The sequence below is a fragment of the Miniopterus schreibersii genome, assembly GCF_964146895.1.
Source record: "Miniopterus schreibersii genome assembly, chromosome: 17".
Taxonomy (NCBI): domain Eukaryota; kingdom Metazoa; phylum Chordata; class Mammalia; order Chiroptera; family Miniopteridae; genus Miniopterus; species Miniopterus schreibersii.
In genome coordinates, this window is record NC_138117.1 from 43,313,300 (window position 1) to 43,327,302 (window position 14,003).

At 50.3% G+C, this 14,003-nt stretch overlaps 1 protein-coding gene across 1 annotated transcript; it reads right to left on the reverse strand.

Annotated features, from left to right (window-relative positions):
• Positions 1–1,262: 1,262 nt before the first annotated feature.
• LY6K (lymphocyte antigen 6 family member K) lies at positions 1,263–4,138 on the reverse strand (the record flags this gene model as incomplete). The annotated part of the gene is made up of 2 exons (XM_081116916.1): positions 1,263–1,549; positions 4,060–4,138. The coding sequence occupies 2 exons, from the start codon at positions 4,136–4,138 to the stop codon at positions 1,263–1,265; spliced, it is 366 nt and encodes a 121-aa protein (XP_080973042.1).
• Positions 4,139–14,003: the final 9,865 nt, after the last annotated feature.

Consider the following 14,003-nt stretch of genomic DNA (forward strand, 5'->3'; position numbering starts at 1 on the left):
TGATGATCTGATGTCTCCCGCCATTGAAGCACTGAAAGTGCTCCTAATACGTCACCAAAGACCCTGGCCCTCACTGAGGGGCCCTGCATACTCCCATCCTTGCCCATACCTGACCTGTCCGACAGGCTCCACTGTTAGGCTGACCTCTGCTTCTCTGCTCCCCCTGGGGCAGCGCCCCTGTTGGCCTGCCCTAACCACAGTGCTGCTCCCCAAGTGCAGTCCCAGCTGGGACTCGGAGTAGCTGGGCAGCACTGTTCCTGGGGACGGCATGAGCAGCAGGGCATGAGCACGGAGGCTGAGCGTGCAGAGAATGAGCACACGGTGGGAGCCTAACAGATACTGTAAACGCTCTCCAGTCCTGGGACTGCTGGCCAACCCTCAGGAGCCATCCATACTGTCCCCCAAAGGGACTGAGGGTTCTGGTTTGGAGGGTTCAGATGTGACAGAGATGGCCCTCCTCCGTGTCTCACGTATGGCACGGAAACTCTCCTCTGCCTGCTCCACCTGCCTTCTTCTGGGGCCACTGAGACTCTTCTGGAAGGTTCCCAGGCTGCCCCACACAGCCCACACCACAGGGGAGAAGCATTTATTCTGTGCAGAACTTGCGCCTGACGTTTTGGCCCCCTTTGCATGGCTGCACTTTAAATCAAGTGTGAAAGATGTGCACCGCAAAGCTGCCCACCTGGCCCAAGGTTCAGATGAAGGACAAAGGCAGTGGGAGAATTTGTGAGCCCGCGCACCTATGCCATTGGTGGGTGAAGTCCAAGTTCGTTCGATAGAATTCCTTCTCTTCTGTCTCCTGGAATCTGGTAGGAAGAACAGCCACAGGGTCTCCCTCACCATAACAGGGTGCCCTAGGCTGATGTCCCACTACCCCCATGCTGAGGGTCCTTCACACCCAATTCACTCTGCCTCCTCCACTCACCCTGTGACCCCCAAAGTTCCAGAGCCTCTAAATGCACCCCTCCCCTTTACTGCAGCCCTGGAAGGTGACGAGGAAAGAGTGGTTGCTAGCCATAAACAGTCACAGGGCTCGATTTCAAAGAGACACTTGTAAACAAAACTGCTTCCAGGAGGGCATGGCCTTGCTCTGAATGCAAGCTGCAGGCCAAGCCCCAGGGATCCTGTCCTACCTCCAATTCCAAGGCCCCTCAGAAGTCAGACCACGAGTCAATCAAGGGAAAACAAGTTTAATGCTATAGCCTTCCACCATCTGCAGGAGTCGACTTCACTTCTGCAATGCAGGAGGCCCACTCTGTGCCTCAGGACAGTCCAAAGCCCAGGGACACAGAGGTGAGTGTCAGGAACAGCACCAGCCCAGCACTGCCGCCCCGCAGGTCACCTGCTCGTCCTGCTTCTTTGTAGTTTCCTTCCGTCTCGCTGATGTTTGGGGCATCTGTGTTGCATAAGTCCGTCCGACAGCAGCTCGCATAGAGGAAGGGCGTAGGCTTTAAGAGTATAAAAGACTTGGAAAGCACGTCAGCTGGTTTAACTATTGGACAATACTTCGTGCACTGCCTTGAAACATAGAAGAAACGTACAAATATTCCTGACAGGAAATAAAGACAGAGAGAAAGGAACCATGTGAACTGAAAGCAGTGGCACCAGTGCTGTTTCTGTCTGTATCTGCACAACCCTGAGCCTTCTGGTGCCCTCACCCCCACCCAGAGGCCCACATGAGAGAGGGCACCTAGGGGGCAGGCAGGAGCCATCCCCGGGCAGGAAGAGGGTCAGACCTTTGTGTTCCCAGCTGCTTCTGGGGGCTTCTGGCTTGTGTGTGTCAGTTTTTGTTATTTCATATGTCCCACTGAGAACAGCTTTTATAGGGGATGTACATGTTTAGGGGCAAGGGCACACAGTGTGTTCTGAAAGGAGTGTGCACGCTTTAAAAAGTCTGTAGCCCTGGCCAGTGTGGCGTCAGACGCCTCCAAGCCTGGCCTGTCCATGTGCACGGGGAACCTGGTCTGGGGTCTCCGTTTGGGAATGTACTGGTGGCTGAGGCCTCAACTTCTCTCACACAGGGCTGCTCAGGCCTCAGTGACCACAGACAGACACACGGGAGCCAGGGACTCCTGGCCATTCCGGCCATTGCCCAGGGCTTGGAGCTGGCCTCTCAGTGAGGCGCCCGCTGCCCAGGGCCTGGGTGTGAGTGCTGTGACTGCAAGCCTGCTGTGGGCACAGCTCGGTGCTGGCCTACTCGTCAGTCTATGACTTCACCTCATCTTGAAAATCACTTCAATCACTTCTCCGCTTAAGCGACAACATCCACGGGAGGCTAAAGTGAGGCTTAGCCTCATCGCAGCCTCCACATATTTCCTGGAACATGGAAGCCCCCATCCCCGCCCCAAGGGGCTAAAGAGCTGAACCTGAATCTCCAGCCCTGACAATGCCACCGTGGGGGGCAACGCCGATGCCAGGCCTTCCAGAAGTTCTCAGGTGACTCACAGATGAGTCACTGGGGGCAACAGGCTTTTACTTTTTTAAATTTATATTTTATTAATTTTTAGAGAGAGAAAAAAGGACAGGGACAGAGAGAGAGAAACGTGGATGTGAGAGCAGTGCTTTGGTCAGCTGCCTCCTGCATGTCCCCTACCGGGGATGGCGCCAGCACATGCAACCCACTGAGCAACACCGGCCAGGGCTACAGGCTTTTTAAAGTGTGCACACCCCTTTCAGAACACACTGTGTGCCCTTGCCCTAAACATGTCCATCCCCTGTAAAAGCTGTTCTCAGCAGGACATATGAAATGACAAAAACTTACTCTTTTCTTTAAAATTGAATGACCAGCACAGCTGGTGTGGCTCAGTTGGTGGAGCATCGTCCCACACACCAAAGGGTCTGGGGTTGGATTCCGGTCGAAGGCACATGCCCTGCTGCAGGCTCGATGACCAGTAGGGGGCGTGCAGGAGGCAGCTGAAGGATGTTTCACTCTCACATCGATGTTTCTCCCTCTCCCTCTCCCTCCCTCTCTCTCTAAAAAATCAATAAAAACATATTTAAAAAGCCAAAAGTGAATGTACAGAATCTCTCCTATTCTCTTCTTACTCCCCATATTCCATCCTGACTGACCAGCGACGTGTGCTCTTAAGTCATCACCATCCTACACAAGCTGGCTCCCCCTCAGCCCTGCTTCCACTTCTGGCTTCTCAGGACTTGGTTCTTCACATCCAAATGAAGGGTCATTTTCATGTTAGTTACTCTCTATTGACTAAAACGAGACAGACCCTAAAAAAATGGACCTGCCTCTGGAACCCAGGGTCATCTGAAACACAGATGACCCTTAAACAAACTCTGGGGTTAGGTGCACAGACCCCCTGTGCAGTCAAAATCCATGTATAACTCCAGTCGGCCCCTTGCACGCAGATGTCCAAAGTGACATCTACACTTGACCAGCATGGGTTTGAACCGCACGGTCAGTTGAAATATCCCTGTGTAACTGGACCTTGAAGTTCAAGCCCGTGTCGTTCAGAGTCAGCTCTACTTACGCACAACAGCAGTAACACAAAATGTACTGTCTGCTTCACACTTCATCTCGCTGGTGCATGTCAAAGTATCGTATTCCTCACAAACGTGACACTTCAGTACACCTGAGAGGAGGAATAAAAAGGAAAGTGGAATGTTACAGTTCTCCAGACTGGTCAGGGAAGCACCCGCCACACACTCCCTCCCCAGTGGGTCCCATCTTTCCCATGCCCCACAGCCCACCCTGGCCCCCGAGTTCCTTGTCTTTTTTCCTGAGCTTCCCACATGCACCCATAGGGTGTGTCTCCCTCACACACCCACACCCAGACACACAGCAGGGACACAGACCCACAGGCATGCATACCCACACCTTACACAGGAACACACACACACACACGCCCCTGGCATCTCACATTCTGCTGCTCTAGGAACAGAGGCCCCCCCAGGGCTATGGGTCTGCTTCCCCGTGCCCTTCCCATCCACCGTGCCGGCCCACAGAACCTTCTCCCGCTCTGGGTCCCCTCCGGGTTCCCGAGCCCCGGGTTCTTACTCTTGCACCGTAGCCTACTGTTGGGTCTGTGTTACGGTAGGACTCACTTTGTCTTCCAGTCACGGTGACATTTGTCTCCACCCATGGCAGGCCCATGACCAGGAGAAAGGCAAGAAGGACCGTCATCTCCAGTGGTGTCTGGCCCTGGACATGAGAAATAGAGCCGCTTGGTCAGCTTTGGCACGTGTGTGTCCATCACCATTCAAAGCCCAGTGCCACTGGATGCTGGGGCAGACCACCTGCTCCTCACCCATGGGACTGCGCCTGGCGTGCCCTGTTGGTGTTTGGTGGCCTGTCACCATTACCAAGCTCCCTCCATCCCCAAGGACCTCACCGGCCCTGGGACTCACCCATCCCCCAGCACACCTCCTAGGCAGGTGTTCCAGCTGCCCCTCCCCAAAGGCTGCACCAGGTTTCCCGCGCCCCTGCCCTAGCTCCTGCTCTCTCAGCACCCCACGGGCCCCTTCCACCCAGCAGCACCTCCCTTCCTCCTCCGCCTTTGGCTCCCTCTCCACCCATCGCCCAGGTCATCCCCACAGGGCACGGTGCCCTAGTGCACAGGAAGGCTGGGTGTTTCTGCAGCGCCCCGGCCAGGGCAGCTCCGCCCAAGGGCCCCTGCACGCCCCTTCCTGGGCCCTGGGTTCCTTCTGAGAGGTTCCTCGTCGCGCACCCCCTTCTCCCTGCTGTCCGGCACGTGCTGGCCTCCAGGTGGAGGCGCCCGCCCTGGGTGGGGGAGGCGGCAGCCGAGCTGTCGGGCGCCGAACCTTTCGGGACAGCCCCACTAGAAACGCCCCCAAACGAGCCCCGGGTTCTCTGGTGAGGGCCAAATGGCGCGCCCCGCCCCCACCTGCTCTTGTCCCTCGGGCTCAGGAAGCCGGAAGCCTCAAGGGGAGGGGAACCTTCCAGAAGCTGCGCGGGGCACGTCGGGAGGCGCTAGGGCCGACGGGAGGCCCCGCCCCCAGGGCTCTGAGGATCCCAGCATTCTCAGCGCTCACGCGGGAATGTGGCCCAGCTCCCCAGCCGCGCGCTCCCAGGGTTCCCGAGCCCTGGGTGCAGCTGGGGTGGGGCGCAGGCTCGGCCGCGGCCTGGGGTCCGTCGTGCGGGGCCTGCGGGCCGGCCCTCCGATGCTTGCCCGGTGGCTGCGGTCCAGGGCCCTCAGCAGCAGCACCCCCGGCCGCCCCCCTGACACCCCCGCTGTGCTGACGGGCTCCAACTTCGAAAGCGGTCCTGCGTCCTGGTAACTACCCGCCGCCGCTCTGCTCAGCCCGCTTCACCGAGACCGCGCCGAAGCCACGCCTTCCGCACCTGGGGCTTCTCAGGTGTGTGATGGCACCGGGCCTCCGGGCTTCCGCCCAGAGGGCGATCCAGCCCCGTGTTCAAATAGGTCCTGCGGCTCTGATGGTTCCCAGGATGAGGTGGGTCCCAGCTAGAATGTATGGAACACATTTTCAATCTCTGGCATTTTATTTAATTTTTTTTCTAACAGGGTGGAAGGACAACTGGAGGCCACCATTAACATTATTTTTCACATATCAATCCATCTGTTGTTTAGGGTGTCTTCTTGATTCATTTCAGAAATCACTGTACTTTTTGCCTTGTGTGATTCAAAGTTTGTGTCTTATCTAAAAATTCTTTGACTAACCCAAGATCACAATTTTTTTTTTGTTCCCTTCAGGAGGTTTTATGGCTTTGTAGTTAGCTAAGTTCTAAAGCTTGTAGTTAGATCTCTGACCCATATTTCAAATTGACTTTTGCATATGATAAGATGCAAGGGGATATTCAAGCTGTTTTTGCTTTTTAAAACTTTTTTTGCATAGTTTGCATATGGTGGCTCATTTGTTACAGAGGTGATCCATTCTTCGTTGCACCTTTGTCAAAAATTAGTTGATCAGAAACCAAAAGCTGGTTCTTTGAAAAGATAAATAAGATTGATGCACCTTTAGCCAGACTCACTAAGAACCCAAATAAATAAAATCAGAAATGAACGAGGCGATATAACAGCCAACCCAACAGAAATACAAAGGATTGTAATAAAATACTGTGAGCAACTATATGCCAACAAATTGGACAACAGGGGGGAAATGGAACCTAGAAGCATACAACCTTCCAAAGCTGAATCAAGAAGAGGCAGAAAACCTGACTAGGCTGATAACAACTATTGAAATTGAAGCAGTAATCAAAAAACTCCCAGCAGCCCAGCCGGGCATGGCTCAGCAGTTGAGCATCGACCTAGGATCCAGGCAATTGGGGTTCGATTCCTGGTCAGGGCACATGCCCGGGTTGCAGGCTCGATCCCCAGTCAGGGGTGTGCAGGAGGCAGCCAATCAATGACTCTCTCATCATTGATGTTTCTCTCTCTCTCTCCCTCTCCTTTCCTCTCTCTGAAATCAATAAAGATATATATATATATATATATATATATATATATATCTTTAAAAAAACAAAACAACTCCCAGCAAACGAAAGTCCGGGACCAGATGGATTTACACGCAAGTTTTACCAAACATTCAAAGAAGAATTAACACCTATTCTATTCACACTATTCCAGAAAATTCAAGAGGAGGGAAAATTCCCCAACTCTTTTTATGGGGCCAGCATCATACTAATTCCAAAACCAGCTAAAGACACTACAAAGAAAGAAAATTACAGGCCAATATCCCTGATGAACATAGATGTTAAAATCTTCAACAAAATACTAGCAAATCAGATCCAGCAAGACATTAAAAAGATCATACACCATGACCAAGTGGAATTTATTCTGGGGATGCAAGGCTGGTACAATATTCCCAAATCAGTAAATGTGATACACACATAAACAAACTGAAAGACAAAAAATCACATGATCATATCAGTAGACACAGAAAAAGCATTCGACAAAATCCAGCACCCATTTCTGATAAAAACTCTCAGCAAAGTGGGAATAGAGGGATCATACCTCAACATAATAAAGGCCCTATATGACAAATCTACAGCCAGCATCATACTCAATGGGCAAAAACTAAAACCATTTCCATTAAGAACAGGAACAAGACAGGGATGTCCACTTTTACCACTATTATTCCTCGTAGTACTGGAAGTCCTCGCCACAGCCATCAGACAGGAAGAAAACATAAAAGGCATCCAAATTGGAAAGGAGGAAGTAAAACTGTTTTTATTTGCAGATGACATGATATTGTACATAAACCCTAAAGACTCCATCAAAGTACTACTAGATTTGATGAACGACTTTGGCAAGGTAGCTGGATACAAAATCAACATCCGGAAATCAACGGCATTCTTATACACCAACAATGAACTTTCAGAGAGAAACTAAAAAAACAATAACATTTACCATTGCAACTAAAAAAATAAGATACCTAGGAATAAACTTAAGGATGTAAAAGACCTGTACTCGGAAAACTACATGACACTGAAAGAAGAAATAGAGGAAGATATAAAGTGGAAAAATATACCATGGTCATGGATTGGAAGAATTAACAACATTAAAATGTCCATACTACCCAAAGCAATCTATAGATTCAGTGGAACACCATATTTCACAGAGCTAGAACAAACAGTCAAAAATGTATAAGGAACAAAAAAGACCACGAATAGCTGCAGCGATCTTAAGAAAGAAGAACAGAATGGGAGGGATCACTTTACTAGATATCAAACTGTACTATAAACCATCGTAATGAATACAGCCTGGTACTAGTACAACAACAGACATAGAGATCACTGGAATAAAACAGAGACCCCAGAAACAGATCCATGCAATTATGATAAATTAATATTTGACAAAAGAGGCAAGAGTATACAATGGAGTAAAGGCAGTCTCTTCAATAAGTGGTGCTGGGAAAATTGGATAGGTAGCTGCAAATAAATGAAACTAGATCACCAACTTACTCCAACACAAGAATAAATTCAAAATGGATAAAAGACTTAAATGTAAGTTGTGAAACCATAAAAATCCTGGAAGAAAACGTAGGCAGTACAGTCACAGACGTCCCACATAGTGGAATTTTCACTGATACAACTCCTAGGGCAAGAGAAACAAAAGAAAAAATAAACATATGGGACTACATCAAACTAAAAAGCTTCTGCACAGCAAAAGAAAACAGCCTCAAAATACAAAGGAACCCCATGGTCTGGGAAAACATATTTGCCAAGGATGCATCTGATAAGGGGCTAATCTCCAAAGTGTACAAAGAACTCATAGCACTCAGCAAGAGGAAGACAAACAACCTAATTAAGAAATGCGCAAAGGACCTGAATGGACACTTCTCCAAAGAGGACATACGGATGGCCAAGAGACTGGGAAAACATATTTGTCAAGGATGCATCTGATAAGGGGCTAATCTCCAAAGTGTACAAAGAACTCATAGCACTCAGCAAGAGGAAGACAAACAACCCAATTAAGAAATGAGCAAAGGACCTGAATGGACACTTCTTCAAAGAGGACATACGGATGGCCAAGAGACACATGAGAAAATGCTCAATGTCGCTAATCATCAGAGATATGCAAATTGAAACCACAATGAGGTGTCACCTCACATCTGTCAGAATGGCTCCATCTACAAATCAACAAACGACATGTGCTGGCGAGGGTGTGGGGAAAGGGGAACCTGGTGCACTGCTGGTGGGAGTGCAGACTGGCGTAGCCACTGTGGAAAACAGCATGGAGGTTCCTCAAAAAATTAAAAATGGAGCTGCCTTTTGACCCAGTGATCCCACTTCTAGGAATATATCCTAAGAAACCCTAAACACCAATCAGAAAGAATATATGAATCTCTATGTTCATAGCAGCACAGTTTACAATAGCTAGGATCTGGAAACAGCCCAAATGCCCATCAGTAGATGAGTGGATAAAAAACTGTGGGACATTCACACCGTGGAATACTACGCAGCTGTAAAGAAGGATCTCATACCCTTTGGGACAGTATGGATGGACCTGGAGAATATTTTGTAACCTTTGGGACTGTATGGATGGACCTGGGGAATATTATGTTAAGTGAAATAAGCCAGGCAGAGAAAGACAAACATCACATGATCTCACTTATATGTGGAATCTAAAGAACTTAATAAACTGATGGACAGAAATGATTCAATGACATGGAAGCATGGATCAGACTGAGGAATCTCAGAGGTAAGGAGGGCCGGGTGGGTGGGGGGCAAGAGACTAACCAAAGAATTTATATGCATATATGCATAACCCAAGGAGACAGGCAATAGTGTGGTGAGGGACTGGGGAGGTGGGTGGGGCAGGGTGGAAGGGGTCAGTCGGAAGGAAAGGGGACATCTGTAATATTTTGAATAAAAGAAAAACAAATGAAACAAACCAAAAAACTATTCTTTTAAGTCATGGTAATCTTGGTTTTAAATTAAAGGTCAGCATACCTTTAATTTCACAACTTGATATAATTTCAGATTAAACACACATAAAAATTTCTCTTTACCTTAATTTAAGGAGCAACTGAGTCACCCACTTCTTTAACTTCGATCTCCCAAATGAAGTTTTACTATGGTCTAAACCCTAAAATAAATTTCCTTTGGTTTTCATATCAGTCTAAGAAAGATCAGAAAACAAACAAGTTTTACTAACTAGATAATTTTATTTGTACCAAAATCACTAGTTGATTTTGCGGTCTAATTATTCCATGTATCAAAATTTTCAATGTCACATATGCCTAGTATAAAGTATGGCTCATAACGGGTGTTTACTTAATGTTGCCGAACAAATACATGTGTATATACACACACACAAACAGGCCTTTTTCCTGTTCTTACAGTGCGGACAGAACTGACCAGTCATCAGAAAAATCCACACCTGAAGGATGAGCTGCATGTAGACCTAAGATTTAAATGTTAAAAGAAAAAGAAAGAAAACTCATGGAAAGGAACCAGGAGAAAATGTGGTAGAATTCATTTATCATCTTGCTTTGGGGAAGGTTTTTCTGTTTCTGACTCCAAATCCAGACCCATAAAACAAATGATGGTGACAGACATCCCTTCTTGACCAAACTCTAGCCAGGCTCCTGAGTCTTTCTCTGCTGGGCCTCAACCTTCGCCTGCAAATACTTCAGCAAACACTAAGGTGCATCAACACCTTAAGGCCACGTACCAAAGATGACCCTGGCCAAAGGAGCAGAGAGCCGGCCCTGGACCGGGCGCTGCAGAAACACCCAGCCTTCCTGTGCACTAGGGCACCGTGCCCTGTGGGGATGACCTGGGCGATGGGTGGAGAGGGAGCCAAAGGCGGAGGAGGAAGGGAGGTGCTGCTGGGTGGAAGGGGCCCGTGGGGTGCTGAGAGAGCAGGAGCTAGGGCAGGGGCGCGGGAAACCTGGTGCAGCCTTTGGGGAGGGGCAGCTGGAACACCTGCCTAGGAGGTGTGCTGGGGGATGGGTGAGTCCCAGGGCCGGTGAGGTCCTTGGGGATGGAGGGAGCTTGGTAATGGTGACAGGCCACCAAACACCAACAGGGCACGCCAGGCGCAGTCCCATGGGTGAGGAGCAGGTGGTCTGCCCCAGCATCCAGTGGCACTGGGCTTTGAATGGTGATGGACACACACGTGCCAAAGCTGACCAAGCGGCTCTATTTCTCATGTCCAGGGCCAGACACCACTGGAGATGACGGTCCTTCTTGCCTTTCTCCTGGTCATGGGCCTGCCATGGGTGGAGACAAATGTCACCGTGACTGGAAGACAAAGTGAGTCCTACCGTAACACAGACCCAACAGTAGGCTACGGTGCAAGAGTAAGAACCCGGGGCTCGGGAACCCGGAGGGGACCCAGAGCGGGAGAAGGTTCTGTGGGCCGGCACGGTGGATGGGAAGGGCACGGGGAAGCAGACCCATAGCCCTGGGGGGCCTCTGTTCCTAGAGCAGCAGAATGTGAGATGCCAGGGGCGTGTGTGTGTGTGTGTTCCTGTGTAAGGGTGTGGGTATGCATGCCTGTGGGTCTGTGTCCCTGCTGTGTGTCTGGGTGTGGGTGTGTGAGGGAGACACACCCTATGGGTGCATGTGGGAAGCTCAGGAAAAAAGACAAGGAACTCGGGGGCCAGGGTGGGCTGTGGGGCATGGGAAAGATGGGACCCACTGGGGAGGGAGTGTGTGGCGGGTGCTTCCCTGACCAGTCTGGAGAACTGTAACATTCCACTTTCCTTTTTATTCCTCCTCTCAGGTGTACTGAAGTGTCACGTTTGTGAGGAATACGATACTTTGACATGCACCAGCGAGATGAAGTGTGAAGCAGACAGTACATTTTGTGTTACTGCTGTTGTGCGTAAGTAGAGCTGACTCTGAACGACACGGGCTTGAACTTCAAGGTCCAGTTACACAGGGATATTTCAACTGACCGTGCGGTTCAAACCCATGCTGGTCAAGTGTAGATGTCACTTTGGACATCTGCGTGCAAGGGGCCGACTGGAGTTATACATGGATTTTGACTGCACAGGGGGTCTGTGCACCTAACCCCAGAGTTTGTTTAAGGGTCATCTGTGTTTCAGATGACCCTGGGTTCCAGAGGCAGGTCCATTTTTTTAGGGTCTGTCTCGTTTTAGTCAATAGAGAGTAACTAACATGAAAATGACCCTTCATTTGGATGTGAAGAACCAAGTCCTGAGAAGCCAGAAGTGGAAGCAGGGCTGAGGGGGAGCCAGCTTGTGTAGGATGGTGATGACTTAAGAGCACACGTCGCTGGTCAGTCAGGATGGAATATGGGGAGTAAGAAGAGAATAGGAGAGATTCTGTACATTCACTTTTGGCTTTTTAAATATGTTTTTATTGATTTTTTAGAGAGAGAGGGAGGGAGAGGGAGAGGGAGAAACATCGATGTGAGAGTGAAACATCCTTCAGCTGCCTCCTGCACGCCCCCTACTGGTCATCGAGCCTGCAGCCGGGCATGTGCCTTCGACCGGAATCCAACCCCAGACCCTTTGGTGTGTGGGACGATGCTCCACCAACTGAGCCACACCAGCTGTGCTGGTCATTCAATTTTAAAGAAAAGAGTAAGTTTTTGTCATTTCATATGTCCTGCTGAGAACAGCTTTTACAGGGGATGGACATGTTTAGGGCAAGGGCACACAGTGTGTTCTGAAAGGGGTGTGCACACTTTAAAAAGCCTGTAGCCCTGGCCGGTGTTGCTCAGTGGGTTGCATGTGCTGGCGCCATCCCCGGTAGGGGACATGCAGGAGGCAGCTGACCAAAGCACTGCTCTCACATCCACGTTTCTCTCTCTCTGTCCCTGTCCTTTTTTCTCTCTCTAAAAATTAATAAAATATAAATTTAAAAAAGTAAAAGCCTGTTGCCCCCAGTGACTCATCTGTGAGTCACCTGAGAACTTCTGGAAGGCCTGGCATCGGCGTTGCCCCCCACGGTGGCATTGTCAGGGCTGGAGATTCAGGTTCAGCTCTTTAGCCCCTTGGGGCGGGGATGGGGGCTTCCATGTTCCAGGAAATATGTGGAGGCTGCGATGAGGCTAAGCCTCACTTTAGCCTCCCGTGGATGTTGTCGCTTAAGCGGAGAAGTGATTGAAGTGATTTTCAAGATGAGGTGAAGTCATAGACTGACGAGTAGGCCAGCACCGAGCTGTGCCCACAGCAGGCTTGCAGTCACAGCACTCACACCCAGGCCCTGGGCAGCGGGCGCCTCACTGAGAGGCCAGCTCCAAGCCCTGGGCAATGGCCGGAATGGCCAGGAGTCCCTGGCTCCCGTGTGTCTGTCTGTGGTCACTGAGGCCTGAGCAGCCCTGTGTGAGAGAAGTTGAGGCCTCAGCCACCAGTACATTCCCAAACGGAGACCCCAGACCAGGTTCCCCGTGCACATGGACAGGCCAGGCTTGGAGGCGTCTGACGCCACACTGGCCAGGGCTACAGACTTTTTAAAGCGTGCACACTCCTTTCAGAACACACTGTGTGCCCTTGCCCCTAAACATGTACATCCCCTATAAAAGCTGTTCTCAGTGGGACATATGAAATAACAAAAACTGACACACACAAGCCAGAAGCCCCCAGAAGCAGCTGGGAACACAAAGGTCTGACCCTCTTCCTGCCCGGGGATGGCTCCTGCCTGCCCCCTAGGTGCCCTCTCTCATGTGGGCCTCTGGGTGGGGGTGAGGGCACCAGAAGGCTCAGGGTTGTGCAGATACAGACAGAAACAGCACTGGTGCCACTGCTTTCAGTTCACATGGTTCCTTTCTCTCTGTCTTTATTTCCTGTCAGGAATATTTGTACGTTTCTTCTATGTTTCAAGGCAGTGCACGAAGTATTGTCCAATAGTTAAACCAGCTGACGTGCTTTCCAAGTCTTTTATACTCTTAAAGCCTACGCCCTTCCTCTATGCGAGCTGCTGTCGGACGGACTTATGCAACACAGATGCCCCAAACATCAGCGAGACGGAAGGAAACTACAAAGAAGCAGGACGAGCAGGTGACCTGCGGGGCGGCAGTGCTGGGCTGGTGCTGTTCCTGACACTCACCTCTGTGTCCCTGGGCTTTGGACTGTCCTGAGGCACAGAGTGGGCCTCCTGCATTGCAGAAGTGAAGTCGACTCCTGCAGATGGTGGAAGGCTATAGCATTAAACTTGTTTTCCCTTGATTGACTCGTGGTCTGACTTCTGAGGGGCCTTGGAATTGGAGGTAGGACAGGATCCCTGGGGCTTGGCCTGCAGCTTGCATTCAGAGCAAGGCCATGCCCTCCTGGAAGCAGTTTTGTTTACAAGTGTCTCTTTGAAATCGAGCCCTGTGACTGTTTATGGCTAGCAACCACTCTTTCCTCGTCACCTTCCAGGGCTGCAGTAAAGGGGAGGGGTGCATTTAGAGGCTCTGGAACTTTGGGGGTCACAGGGTGAGTGGAGGAGGCAGAGTGAATTGGGTGTGAAGGACCCTCAGCATGGGGGTAGTGGGACATCAGCCTAGGGCACCCTGTTATGGTGAGGGAGACCCTGTGGCTGTTCTTCCTACCAGATTCCAGGAGACAGAAGAGAAGGAATTCTATCGAACGAACTTGGACTTCACCCA